This window comes from Aphelocoma coerulescens, chromosome 1A (genome assembly GCF_041296385.1).
Source record: "Aphelocoma coerulescens isolate FSJ_1873_10779 chromosome 1A, UR_Acoe_1.0, whole genome shotgun sequence".
In the NCBI taxonomy this organism is placed as follows: domain Eukaryota; kingdom Metazoa; phylum Chordata; class Aves; order Passeriformes; family Corvidae; genus Aphelocoma; species Aphelocoma coerulescens.
In genome coordinates, this window is record NC_091014.1 from 43,838,039 (window position 1) to 43,851,965 (window position 13,927).

Here is a 13,927-nt window from a genome sequence, read left to right on the forward strand (position 1 = left end):
TTCATATTTTAGTTTAAAATGCATGTAAATACATATCTCAGCTAATTGTGAGAGTTTCCTTGTGAAGTTCATTTAGTTCATAACACAGTTCTGCTGCTCTGCTAAAATTGCAAAATCTCAAGATCAAATTCAGACTGAGTCCCCAAACATCTGGCAAAAAAGCTAAACCATCTAGGAGTCTGGCTTTTGTACCAGAAAACTACATTCTAGAATGCATTACACTATTGCTGTTTAAATTAAAAGTCCTCTGAAACTGCTAAGTATAACTAATAGTATTTATTCGAATTAGGAATTATGCCTTAAAACATCTGTCAAATAAAATAGGGGAAGACTCTACTTAGGGATTTTTTTCTCTATGGACTATTACTATCAGTCTTGTGGTGTAGAGCCATAGTCTGTAAAAATAACTTCAACTGCCAAATTTTTATAGTAGATTAAACTTAGTGAATATAGATCTTTATATGTGACCATGCAGAGCATACTTTTAAGAAGTTTTAACCAGTTTTGAAACACCGTAGTGTATGTCTTCCCACACCTTCTTTTTGGAATGTGCAGTTTCTTTGTCTTTGGATATTCCAGTGGATAATTTTCTTATTTCCCTTTAGATGTTTCTTTTTCTCCTTTTCTATTCACTTCCATATCTTCTTTACTCTGCTGTCAAAATAGATACACACAAAATTCTGTGCATAATTTCTTAGGGTAAAACTACATGAACTTTCAGAAACATTTTAAGAAGTAAAATTTCAACATGAAACATGAGATAGAGGTTCTAATCTCAGCTTTCAAGACAGCTGTAAAATGCATGAACGGTCTTTAGGGTATCTTGCAAATGTTTTGTAGCCTGAGTCCTTTCATGAATTCAGACCTCAGCTGGTTATTGTCCAGCCTTTTCTGAAGCTTCATGAACAATACAGCAGAGAAACAAATAGATCAGACTCATATGATCTCTACTGTGATTGTCTGGTGCTAGAAACCAAAACCTGCCTTATGTAGCACCTTACTTTAAAGGCAGGTACACATATTGTTTTCATATAAGTATTATTGTAAAAAAATTAGAAGTCACAGGTTAGTTATGCAGGCAAAGGTACATGTCTGCAAACAAAACTAATAACTGCTCTTTCAGCTACTCAGCATTCATCAGAATCTTGCAGGTTTTGACTGAGAAAGTTTTACAAGCACTTTTACATTTTCTAGGTGGGCAGAGACATGCCAAATCTCCTAAAAAGGCTGAATTGTAACCATTTCTATCAGTTACCTGAGTGGTTGTTTTAAATTTAGAAAACGATTTTGCTTGTGGATTTCTTTTCCTCCAAGTTGGTGAATTAGAAGATCCTGAAGTATATTTGCCTGTAGGAAAAACATACACATTGTTTCTTAATTTTAGCCACAATTTCAGGAAACACTCTCTTAGTCTGATATGTGAATTAAATATTACATTGGCTGAAGTTTCAATGAATGCATCAGATGAGTTAGACATCACCTCTGAAACACAAGCTAGTATTACAGGCAGACTCTCTCTAGAACTTTAGAGAAAATTTGTAATACTGCAGCATTTCTGTGAGGGTCGTGGGGTCTTCCGAACAAGGAGATTCTGCTATGGACATCCTTGTTTTTAACAAAGGGAATGCTCCTGGGCTGAAGACCTTCCCAAAGGCATCAATAGCTTCTGTTTTATCCCGGCTTGTGAAAGCCCTGTATACAAGGCTATATCATATTTTTGTGCTAGACAGTTGATTGTGCCTCAGAATATGCTGCTTCATCACAAACCATTTTCTAAAAAGTTTGATTAAAAATTAATAGTATTAATATTTTTCTTTTAATTCCATCTTAATGCAATTAATTCAGATAATTAATTTCATAATAATCCTAAAATTTTCAGCTTATACACAATGTGTAAATATTACCATAGTTTTCTGTTGGTGTCCAAAATCTCCTATTGGTGTCAGGCTTATTCTTTTGTTTGGAACCTTTCTGACCATAAGACTCAGGTACTGCTGGAAAGAAAGGCAGCAAAAATGTTAATGATTGTTCTTACAACAAAAATGCTGATTCCCTTTTTTTCAAAAATGACCTATCCTTTTTAACCTGGAAATTTAATAAAATGTATTCTTCCATAAAGAATGTTCTCTCTATAATCTCTATACCAGCTTGTTCACATTTAATGAAAGCAAAAGTTCAAAGGAAAAAGAAAAAAGACACAACTCTTTGTCCTCATGACAAAGCACTGACGTTGGAATTTGTTTCATTTAACTTTATTCACTTTAAAGTAGGCATTACTATGCCTGGAATAGGTCCCTGTTATTAGAAACTAAGACAGGTAGGGGCCTCAAAATGCAGGATCAACCCATCTTAAGAGAGATGACTGAAACTGGCAAGATAAAAATCACTTTCTTAACACTTCTGATTATTTAAATTATTTACCACTAAATCTGTTGACAAAGTGACAAATGAAAAAAAAACAATTATACAGAGAAACCATGGACACAAAAGTGAAAATTCAAATAAACTCCAAATGAGGTACTAGATTGGGTGAGGCTATATATATTAGCAAGATAAAAATAAAGCGAAAGACGTAATAAATCTGAAGCAGATTGTCAGAAAGATGCAAGACTCAGAATCCCACCTGTAGGTTTCTTGTCAAATTAATGACATAGCATGTACCATCAAGAAGACAGTAGAGTAAGATGAAGGAAAGTGTCATCCTTTATGAACAGCAGAAAGAATAGATTCAGTCCTCTGTCCAACATAATTAATTTGAAAAAAATAATACTAATGTTAAACACAAAGATTTACACTGCATTTAAATTGATAACAGAAGTGTGAATAAGACCCAAACCCTTGTTTATTCAAGACAAAAAACAATCCTAAATAACAAAAATAAATACAAATCCCTAACAACAAAAACTCCAGTGAAATCCCAATTATGGAAATATATCCTGCAAAGCAAGGTCATTCTTTCATAACCTACTAAGAAAAATCAGGTTGAACAAGAAACATTTCCTGAAACACAACTGAAATTCTACTGCAAAAAATATTTTTACTATAAGTAGTTAGAATGAAATAAGAGCTTAAAGGTGGAGTTTTCAAGGTTTATTAAATATTTGAAAATAATAAGTCACATAAGACATGCTGTAAAAAATGGGGATCACTATATTTGTGCACATCAGCACTTCATTGCAACCATGAATTCCTGCAGTAAAGATGGCTCAACTATTGTTCATGAATATTCTGTCTGAAAAATTGTAAAGCTTTATAAAATTTTACGTTTCTGTCTATGGATACAGCTGAAATCTAATTGTGAAAACTATGCTTGGTCAAATTTACTCATGCCTGTATTTAGGCATAGATAACTTATTATTCACCTGCAGGGAGCCAGTTGAATCCAGCACAATATAGACAGGCATTTTAAGAATTCTGTGTAAGTAGGAACCCACCAGTAGAGCCATTGAATTTCGGTTTTTGAGCAACAGTCCGGTAGACTACATATGCCGATCGTCGAGGTTCTGGAGAATTCAAATGAGCATATCTTCCAGTTTCTCTCCCATACGGACTGGAAGAAGCAGTCTCATCGTCCTTATTTACCTTTTGTTGGTAACTTGGTTTTACTTTGGGGTCCAAAGTGTACATTCCTAAAAGTGAAAATACAACCAAAAAGGTTGTGCTATTATTCAAAATTTCACATAGTGCAGGCAACTGGATGATGGACAACAAGGTTTTAAAAATGTTCTTTGTAAATAGTCCAATCCACATATGGGCTGTCCGTATTTGACACTAAGAACAGAAATTTACTAGATAGTGCTAAATCATCTCACAGTTTAGTAAATAGAAATGAGTAAGGTTTTTTTGAAAATACCTTTGCCGGTTAGTGCATTAGCTGAATTTCTTCGTTCCTCAGAAATCCTTTTCTTTTTCTTTACTTCCTTACAGTGGTGGCTCTTTACCAGTTCAATGTGGTTCGTTTCTGAGGGTTTAAAATAATACATATTCACTTTTTTTGAAAGCACAAAAAATGTTCATATCCAAAAATGCTGTGGTGTTTTGAAAACATAATCTCCTACTTTATATATAGGCCCCTTTGGGTGCAACATGGTTTCACATGTTAATTATTCCAAAAGCGTCATTCCTCAGAAGGAAAGAAAAAATGTCTGTATTTCCTCCAGCAGAAGAAATCTTGAAAGCCAACTAAAAAATTAACTCTAAATGCAAAAATCAGATCATCCTGTCTCTATACTTCATAGGTGTCGACCTCAGGAACACCCATGGTTGAGCCCATGGAGACCAATCTATGCACTCTAAAGGATGCCTGGCTGAACTGTGAATGACTTCTGCCTGCAGCATCTGGATACATCCTGGACATGGGCAGTGCATGAGCATAACAAAATACTACAAATGATGAAGATAAATTTGCAACAGCACTGGTTGCATAGGTAAACCCCTTCAAACTACAAACAGAACTTCACAGGGAAAGTTGCATTGTAAAGCATTGTAAAGTAACCACGGTGCTCTTCTACTGGCCCCTGCTATCTTCAGGAAGATGTGGCTTCGTTTTTCCTTTTCTCCTGCTAACGTAAATAAGCATTTTTGGCTCCTCTCATTTCCAGCCAAAGTGTGGCAGAAATTCTCTACTTCTGCTTCAGTTTATGGGGTAAAGACAAAAAACTGTCCTTTCTTTCCTTTTTACTCTAAAACTGCAAAGAAATAACTGGATAACAATCTACTTATAATAATATTTTCTACATTGACAAATATATTCTAGAATTCTCTTGTGAAAAGGATGAAACTTATCATCAAGGTACTTCAGTGTAGGTATTTTAATTTGCTGTATGTGACTAGTTTTTAATAAACACACTTCATCCCAAGTGTTATGTTCTTTCCTTAACTGTTTTTTACTGGTTTTATTAAGTCCTATGTTCTGTGAGATACCACCTACAATCAAATCTGTTTTACTTGGCGGAAGTGGAAAGTGCACAGCACTCAACATGATCTGACATGTGGGCATCAAAGACTTTAGTAACTCAGGGAGTTACTAAAGCCCACATTGAATCTATCAGAGGATGTAAACTGGCAGAAAGAAGCAGAATTAAATCACAACATATAACAACTGCTGTCATCTTGCAGTGAAAGAAATCACGCTGTGAATGGAAATTTCACTTCAGATTGGTTTTAAACAAAATACATAATGTTCACCGCACTTGCAGAGGAACAAAAGTAATCTAATCTAAAAATTTGGAAACAAATAGTAATGAAGTACCTTTCACATTGGCATACTTTGATGTAATCGGTTCTTTTTCCCAAGGTTGTGCCTCAAATCTGTTCCCATCAACAAATATGTTCCTCTGCATCACAGAACCACCACCTCCTGTAGGAAAGGAGTCTCACAAAGTTATCTATACTCAAGAGCACCCTGAGAAGGGTGAGCAATGCAAACAGCCTGCTTTCTATATGACATCTTTTTAGCTGAAGTGGGTGAAAAAATACAATGAAGACAATGAAACCAAATAGCTGACTCCACAAGGCCCACAAAAATTAGAGAAAATAGTCTGTTAAACAGAGTTGTTAAATAGTCTGTTAAAAGCTTTGAATACATACTATTGTGAACAGTGACTTAATTATTGAATTGTGGTAACTGTTTATACAGACATAAAGAATATCTAAAAAGAAAGATACTTTTGTACATAAAGGTCACAGGAAAAGATGTAGAATGTAAGATACATTTCCACTGTGCAATACAGTTCTGGAGCTAGAAGACCCACATCAGTTTGCTCCAAGCTAGAGCAAGCAGCCCTTGCATGGTAATGCACTATTTTGCATTGACAAACTAAGGGGGAAAAAAGAATACTACAATTAATACTATTTTTATAATTCATAAATATTTATGAAGAAAAAAGGATTGAATACAACTAAGTATTAAGTAAATTCAAGGAGAATGGAGCATTCTTCAGCTTTAATGACATGATTCAATACTGAACTCAATTGGTCAAAACACTGTGTCTTCATTAAGGTCAAGCAAGTTTATGCAGAGGGATCAGATCCTGTTCCACAAGCTGCAGGATTGCAGTGTTGTTATTTTTCTATAGGATAACTGAAAAATAAAAAGCTTATTTGTCTTAACTATGGATAGTCTCACAAAAGTAACAGGTTTTGAAAGCATTTTAACTTCAGACAGTCACAGAATCACAGTCACAGAATACTCTGAGTTGGAAGGGACTCACAAGGATCATCAAGTCCAGCTCTAAAATGAATGGTCCATACAGGGATCAAACCCATGACCTCGGCATTGCTAGCACCAGGCTCTAACCAACTTGTCTGCATCTCTACACTTGCTTTTTCATAACTCCACAAATCCCTTTCTTTCCCAAAATCAACTGTAATCTGCATAAAGGATTTTTTTCAGTACAATCCTAAAATAAGCATAATATATAATCATAAACAATGAGTTTGATTGCTATAATTAATGGTTCAGCAAGAGAAAGAGTGTCTAAAACATAACATATAATAACTCAAAAGCTAAATAGTGAAGTGTAATGCATGCATATTCAGTTATTTTATTTACCACATGACGTTCAGCAATGAGAAGCTGATGCTACAGTATATTACCTCCATTGTCAAAGGATTTATGATCTGTTCTGGGAGTACTCTCTATCGTTAGTCTCCTTTCTGTACTCTCTTTTTCTTTTCTTGTATTAGTAAATCTTGTAGGAATTGTGTTACCATCACCTGGAAAGGCAAAAGAAAGAATGTTATCTGTGTGTAAGCACAGGTAATGGCCCTGACATTCTCTTCCTCCCACCCCTATGAGCCATTAATTAGTTTAGTGCAATTTCTCTTAACCTCTCATTTCATAACCTTCTTTCTATTTTATTAGTTATTTGGATCCTGTCTAGAGTAACTGATGTCTAACTTTCATACTCTGTAAGAAAATATCATAATTCATAGACTAAAGAAGACAATAGCTTCAAAGTAAAGACCCAGCTATAAATTACCTGCTTATTCACAAGCTTCTCACTATCCATGAATTATATTTATGAATCCTATCTGAATTTAAAGCATTTTCAGGATGCATATCATCATAGTACCTGAAGCCTCAGAGAACTCAATTGAAAAACTGTTTTGGGGAAACATATCTATCCTTTTCTCTTAATGTATCTAATGATAAATAAAGACACTTCTTAAAAGGTATGTTCATACGTTTGTCACTGATTCCCTCATCTATAGATTAATATATATATATGTATATGTTAGAAATAGTTTATCAAAACTATTTTAATAACAAACATTTCAAATTTAGAAATTAGAAGAGAATAATGAATGAAGAATCATAAGAACTGAGGTAAACATTTATAAATTTGTCTTCCTTTGGCCTTGTGTTGGCTAGTCCAGAATTCAAAACAAAATGGAACTCTTTTTGAGGAGGTATTTAAATTTAGTTAATCTAAATTTAGTTATAGAAAAGTCTGATGTATCACTACATTTTGACATCAAGACACCCAAGACAGCCAGCAGAGATCATGAGCACCTCTGGAAAAGTGGCTCATCTCACCCTTTGGCATTGTCTGATGATTCAATAAATAGGGGATCATTGGAGTTCCTGTCTCTTTCCATTTACCTTAGAGAGCCTAGATGAGAAATTTAAACTACATTCCTAACCTTAGGATGGTTAAAATTAGACTACATAAATCTTTATCATGAAATTATATTAAATACCTATGTTGTGTATGTCAGGAAAGTACACATTGTTAATAGCCCATTTCCGGCTTTTCTGTCCACATTTGATGCAGGTTGTCACCACAAGTGTGACTACATATATGGCAAAAAAGAATGCAGTGTTTTTGTAATATGCTGATAAATTCAAATATGTTTTCTTGCAATATTTTATTTTCACTACATTTAAAAAGTGCGGAGGAAGTGCAAACTATGTAATAGGTTCTCCCTGTTACAGCAATTTTAGAAGTGGTAAATACAGTCCAAAGAAATCAAAATACTTGCCTTTCTGCAAGTTTTGTTCAGTACCTTCCAAGGGTAATAATTCATCTTGCCATGGTGAAGACACAGTTTTTGTTGATTGGTGTTTGTAAGGGTTCTGAATCCCATAATACTCTCCTACACATGCCCCAGGAGGAAAAAAAAAAACAACCCTAGAGTTTACTGTATTGGAAGCACTGCTTTTAAGGAAAGAGTGACTAATTTCATATTTACCAGATTTATAGCATATATCCCTTATTGCTCTTTCCTCTTCAATATCTATAACAGTCTTAGGCATCCAGGTAGAAACATCTGTAGGAAATATTTGTAAAAGATTACAAGATAACTATACAAAGACCTTCAATAATTCTTAATGATCAAATATGATAATGACTTTCATTTCTGTCATTGGTTATTTTTGTTTCTGACTGCAACCTGGGCTTCTGGACCAGAAAACGATTATTTAATATTAGGTATTTTAAAGTGCAATGGAACTGCAGCTAAAACACATTTTAGGAAGCAAATGCTTGTTGATTCAAAAGGATTCAAAAACACCTCCAATATTCATTTCAAAATAATCCGTCATTTATACCCACGAGGAGATCAGATTCAACATGTTACCAGGGAGCGCTCATCACAAAACCTCTCCCCAAAGTTACTATCCTGTAACATCTTCTGGCAGAGCTGGTGAAGTGAGTGCTCTGGATCTCTCTTGGTTAAGACTATGAAGATTAGCAAAGCCCTACTTTCTTTATTGTTTAAGTGGCATACTCAGACTGAAACCAAGTTAGGAAGCACTAACAGGCTGCCAACCTGGTGGGCGGGGGAAAGTGAAAAGTGGCTTGGGGCAGCACAGTAATTGGTTGAGTGCATGCCTAAAAGTAGATCATTCTCTCCCTTTCCACTCTCCAGGAGTGTGTAATTTTTTTCCATCCCTATGAATCTCTTACCTCTGAGTGAGATACAATCAATGGTTTAACTGTATTAACATATATGTGTGTGTATATATATATATATATATATATATATATATATATATATATATATTAAAATATAAAAACATTCAATTCAACCGATGGAGAGTTTTGCATCATTCTCTTTACTAGATTTAAGAATAACTTTCTCTAAAAAATGACTGCCTACAGAGTTTGGTAAATCAGCTGAAAAAATTACTTAAGTTAAAGTCACACAACTATCTTTTGTAAAAAAGTTGTGACTTCACCTTCACTGACAAGTGCATACAGTCCTTGTTCAAAAATTTGTTTCCCCAGAAGAAAAGTACCTCCTAAACTTGTAATTTCATCCCACAATTTTGAAGAGCTCTTGATGGCCATCTGAATTAAATTACAGGAGTTAGAAAATAACTGCCTTGCTCACATCTGGTGACTACCAGTTCCAAGATTTTAAAGATTAGCTGAAAACTATTTCAAAAAACTTGTCAACAATTCTTTTCTAAAAGTGCAATGGTTATTATAACAAATCAGTTTTGTTTGACATTGCAAGAGGTGACAAACCCATTCAACTTGCTTATAAAATAAAAAACTGTTTACAGTTGTCTTCCTCTTCATCATCCTCTTCATCGTCTTCTTCATCATCCTCTTCATCACTGAGGTTTATAATCAGTGGAGGGTGAATTGGCACTAAAACATTCTCTTGATTTCTGAGTGAGTCTTGACGATGGGCTGGATGCAGAATGCCTCCTTGGACATCCTGATTCAATGGGACATCTGCAGACAACATTAGATTTACTTTGTTAGGAGGAAACTAAAGTATCACATCCAGGTTTACACCAGCAGGCATACTTCTGAAACCACTATCAGGATTAGGCATTATCTTGTGCAGAGGTTGGCAAGAGAGCACCTTCCAACTCCAGAAAGTATGAGAAACACAGGTACCAGCTCCTCTGAATGGACACGGGCACTGCTGAATACAAAATTTGAAAAGAGGAACATTTTCATCGCTGCACTATTTTAAAAAGCTGCAAACATGCTGTATCACTTGCTACAGCATCCATTTTAAAGAATTTAGCAATGCTAAGCACAGGATCGCTCATTTTAAATTTGAAGACTTTTTGTATATCAAACTAAATCTCAACTGCTTTAACTAGGTACAAAATGTAGATTTGTGAAAGAATATGAAGTTCATGAAAATAACATACACTTAATCAGAAAACAAATCAGAAAATATATTATTTTCCTAAGGAATCTATCTCCACACATAATATTTTCAGCAAAATGGCTTTAATACTGAGATAACATATTCCAAGAGCCAGGAAATGCAATGGACTGAAAAGAAAAATGATGAAAAATAGCGAGTCTATCTGTATTATTCAAGCTGACTGATTTGCAACCATAATATTCTGTGAATTAATAACCAATATTAAAAATACTGAAGTTTGATATATTTTCCAGTCGAAAAGAAAGTGTGGGCATTTTTCTATTATTCCAGTTGCTTTTATTCTTGTGCAACTCTTGCTTGCCTATGAGCAGCATGTATATCATGTTAAACCCTTTCTCATAACATGATTGCAGATCAGATTTATTGCATCTCATGCAAGAGATGTGTAAGATACAACACTCTAACATGATGGAGCCTTTTTCACTGTTCAGAACAGGCTATTTTTAGCTCCAGGTAGAATAAACCAAATTAGTTTAACAAGATTTTTAAGTATTAGGAAACAAAAAGGCAGGTTTAGTATTTGCAATGCTATTGTGGAGCACAGAGACTTTGAATTTGTCCATATTGCAGTAAAAAGTGAAAGGGTTTGGTCTGTTTTCTAGTTGTAACATTGCTCTTACACAGGATACCCTTGCCCACAGTGTCTCTTGGGTACAGCCTCTGACTTGCACCACAGCCAAAAGCGTGCCTGTGCTGTGTACGTGGGAGCTGTGCCAAAGGCAGTATGGAGCACTCAAGGTCCTGCCTTGATCCTGTGTGCTTAGTTAGGCTCCACATGCCCAGGTATGACAGGCTACGTTTTTCTGGGGCAACTTCAGGAACACCAGGTCTCATGATGACTTGCTCTCTTCACTCCTCCTTCTGACATCTGTCTTGGTTCTTTGCCCTGGACCCTTATCCTGTTCTGGGTTCCAACCGTCTACCAGGATTCCTGGCAGTCAAGAGCTCCTCTTAGAAATGGATGAGAAAAAAGACCCAACTTGTAGTGGTGGGGTTTTCCAAACTAATTACACACTATTACTGTACTTCAGTAAAATGCAACCAATGTTCAAGCCCGAAATTTTTATTCAAAACAATGAACTGGAAATATATCTGCACAAACAGCACTGTAATCTGATGTTATCTCTCCAAGGGGCATCTCATCCATATATGTTGTGCTCTATCAACAGATACTGGTGTCCCTACCAACCTCCTCCTCCCACCACACATACTACTTTTGATTTCTCTTAAATTATTACCTGCATACTAACCATTGGAACTACTAGAGAGATTAAATCTATCAAAAATTCAAATTAAGCAACATTTTTATTCTATGGATCTCAGCAGCCTAAATGTGACTTCATCTTTTATATCACTAATAGGTGTGACGTTTCATAATATGACAGCTAAAGCAATTTGTGTGGCAATCTTATTCAAATTCCTTTCTTGCCCTTGAACTTACTGGGATAGCAGATCATACCTCATCAATTCACCATGGTGCATTTCCTGACCTTACTATATGTTACATAAGCACTGGAAGGACATTTTTGTCTATTTCATTACTCTAATGAACAAATTGTTGAGAAAATATTTTTACTCACTGTTACTAGGTGGCAAATAAAGTCCATTTATATTACGGGGTTTTCTGTGAAAGAAGTCACAGCTTATCCTCCTACAGCCTATGGGCTCTGTCTCCCAGAAACAGGAAAACTTGCTGTAGTTTTGCTGCAGGAGAAAACAGTTTTCAAGTGTTGGAAATACAACATTTGAAATGGAATAAATGGATTAGTACATGCCGTGTGAACATAGGATTGAATATACGACAGTTCACACTGCTGTAAACATATGACCAAGACTTTGTGGGACCACATTCTTATAGTTTAAAGCATTTCAAATTATCTTGAAGTTATCATAAGCTCTAGACAGCTGTAAAGTTATCGAGTAAGGTCAATGGTGTTTGGTGATGTAAAATTGTTTCTAGATTAGAATAGGGGTAAGACAGTCTACTTAGTTTACTGCAGACCGTTCATGAGCTGATAGGAAAGGAAAAAAAAAATCTCATAAGTCATTTAACCAACATGTGGCTGAGCTTCCTTTTCTGTACAATGGGAAAATCAGATCAATCTCCAATAAAATGTGCTATACAAGTGCAAATCTTGCACTAGTATTGCCTTACTATTAAAGGACATGGATCTATGAGAAAACATGGGGTAAGAAACACCAGAAAACTGTAAGAAAACCCAGAAAGATTCCCAACAAAAACTGAAAAAAAATTGGGACTTGATGTTGAGACTGCTGCTATTACACTGCTCACGCCACCTGTCAGCTGTTTTTAAAGATGACAAACAAAAACCTAATGGGAATAATAGATTGTCTCCACGGATTTGTTTAATTTTTGTTTCTTTACTCATATATGTACTCATACTGCTGCTCTTCCTCTATTGATCAATGTGCCACCAGCTAAAAAGTCTGCACAATATTGCAGATATAGTACCTTCACAACATGAGTCAGTTCTGTTAGACATGCATAAAATTATTGTTCTTCATCTCTGTCTTATCAGAGTTCACAGATTTTAGCATCATCTCTGATGATGCAATTCACCTCTCCTTAAAACTTGAGGTATCTTCCTCAAACATATGATAAACTTGTAATTCCAAAGAGGCAAGTGCTCATGAGCTTTACCCTGAATGTGTAAACTCAGGTTTATATCCTGGATGTGAATGGCATCCCACCTGAGAACTGTAAATGCCAGGCTGGGGGTTATTTCTGAATAAGTTTTTGAGTAATTTCTTAAATGAAAAAAAGGCCAGACTGGAAAATATTGGAATATTTGGAAGCAAATTTCTCTCAGTTCCAGACATTAACAGCTACGTCTAGGAGCAGCATCTCCAAAACCTTTTGGATTGTAGTCAGTACACTTGGGCCACCCCCTGAGACACAAAGCCCATCTCCCAGGCATTAACACCTAACTCCCTAGCCCTTAAAAATGGATGGAGTAACCAAGAGCCCTAAAACCATCCCTGGATTTTTACCAGGTGGAATGTAAGTACTTCTTTGAATTAAAGCTATCAGCAGTCAGGCAAATCATAATCTTATCCTGAAAGCAGTTTTCTTCCAAATACCAGACCTTCAGATGAAACAAAACTCAGTGGATAGTGTAGCTAAAACAACAAATTGTTGAATGAAACATGTGGTACCTTCTCCATGTGGTTGAACTGTTGAACTGAACTGAGAGCAGTTGTTAGCCAGGATGGAATGTTACATTTTAACAGTTGCCAACTGCTCCTCCAGCTTGGGACATCAGCAGGATGCTGCTACATAACCTGTGCAGGCTGAACATCTTCCTTTCTCCCTATTGCATCCAAGTAAAACATAGAGTATCAGATTGTTTCAAAGAGTCACCCATTCTGGTGTTTTTTACATGTGAAATGGAACAAACTCATTTAGTGAAGCTTAAGTAAAATCAAACTTCTTGCTGATGGAACTGTGGTCTTAAAAACAAATCTTTGATAGCACAAGGATACCACAGCCTGCTGGGCAACAACAGTCAGAGGGAGAAATGAGAATATGTGTGAGAGAAAGAACCCTCGGACACCAAGGTCAGGGAAGAAGGAGGAGGAGGAGGAGAAGGTGTTCCAGACGCCGGGGCAGAGACTGTCTCCTGCACCCCATGGTGAAGGCCATGGTGAGGCAGCTGTGCCTCTGCAGCCCACGAAGATCCGATGGGCAGAGATGCACCTGCAGCCTGCGGAGGGCCCCACGCCAGAGCAGGTGGATGCACCCAAAGTAGCCTGTGACCCCATGAGA

At 36.0% G+C, this 13,927-nt stretch overlaps 1 protein-coding gene across 1 annotated transcript; it reads right to left on the reverse strand.

The window, feature by feature from the left end:
* Nucleotides 1–280: 280 nt before the first annotated feature.
* On the reverse strand, nt 281–13,916 carry C1AH12orf50 (chromosome 1A C12orf50 homolog). The gene is made up of 13 exons (XM_069003909.1): nt 13,859–13,916; nt 13,318–13,472; nt 11,721–11,844; nt 9,513–9,689; nt 8,197–8,274; nt 7,987–8,100; nt 6,598–6,717; nt 5,252–5,359; nt 3,854–3,961; nt 3,435–3,629; nt 1,905–1,994; nt 1,256–1,347; nt 281–654 (listed from the first exon to the last, which is right to left on the reverse strand). Exons 2-13 carry the CDS (start codon nt 13,324–13,326, stop codon nt 592–594), a joined length of 1,278 nt encoding a protein of 425 aa, XP_068860010.1. The 5' UTR covers nt 13,327–13,472; nt 13,859–13,916; the 3' UTR covers nt 281–591.
* Nucleotides 13,917–13,927: the final 11 nt, after the last annotated feature.

Excerpts from the sequence above, each read along its gene's own strand:
- C1AH12orf50 (XM_069003909.1), bottom strand. Across the intron at positions 9,690-11,720 it reads TTATTTGCCACCTAGTAACA|ATGTCCCATTGAATCAGGAT; the intron begins GTGAGTAAAAAT and ends TGTTGTCTGCAG. Across the intron at positions 3,630-3,853 it reads TAATGCACTAACCGGCAAAG|GAATGTACACTTTGGACCCC; the intron begins GTATTTTCAAAA and ends TTTCACTTTTAG.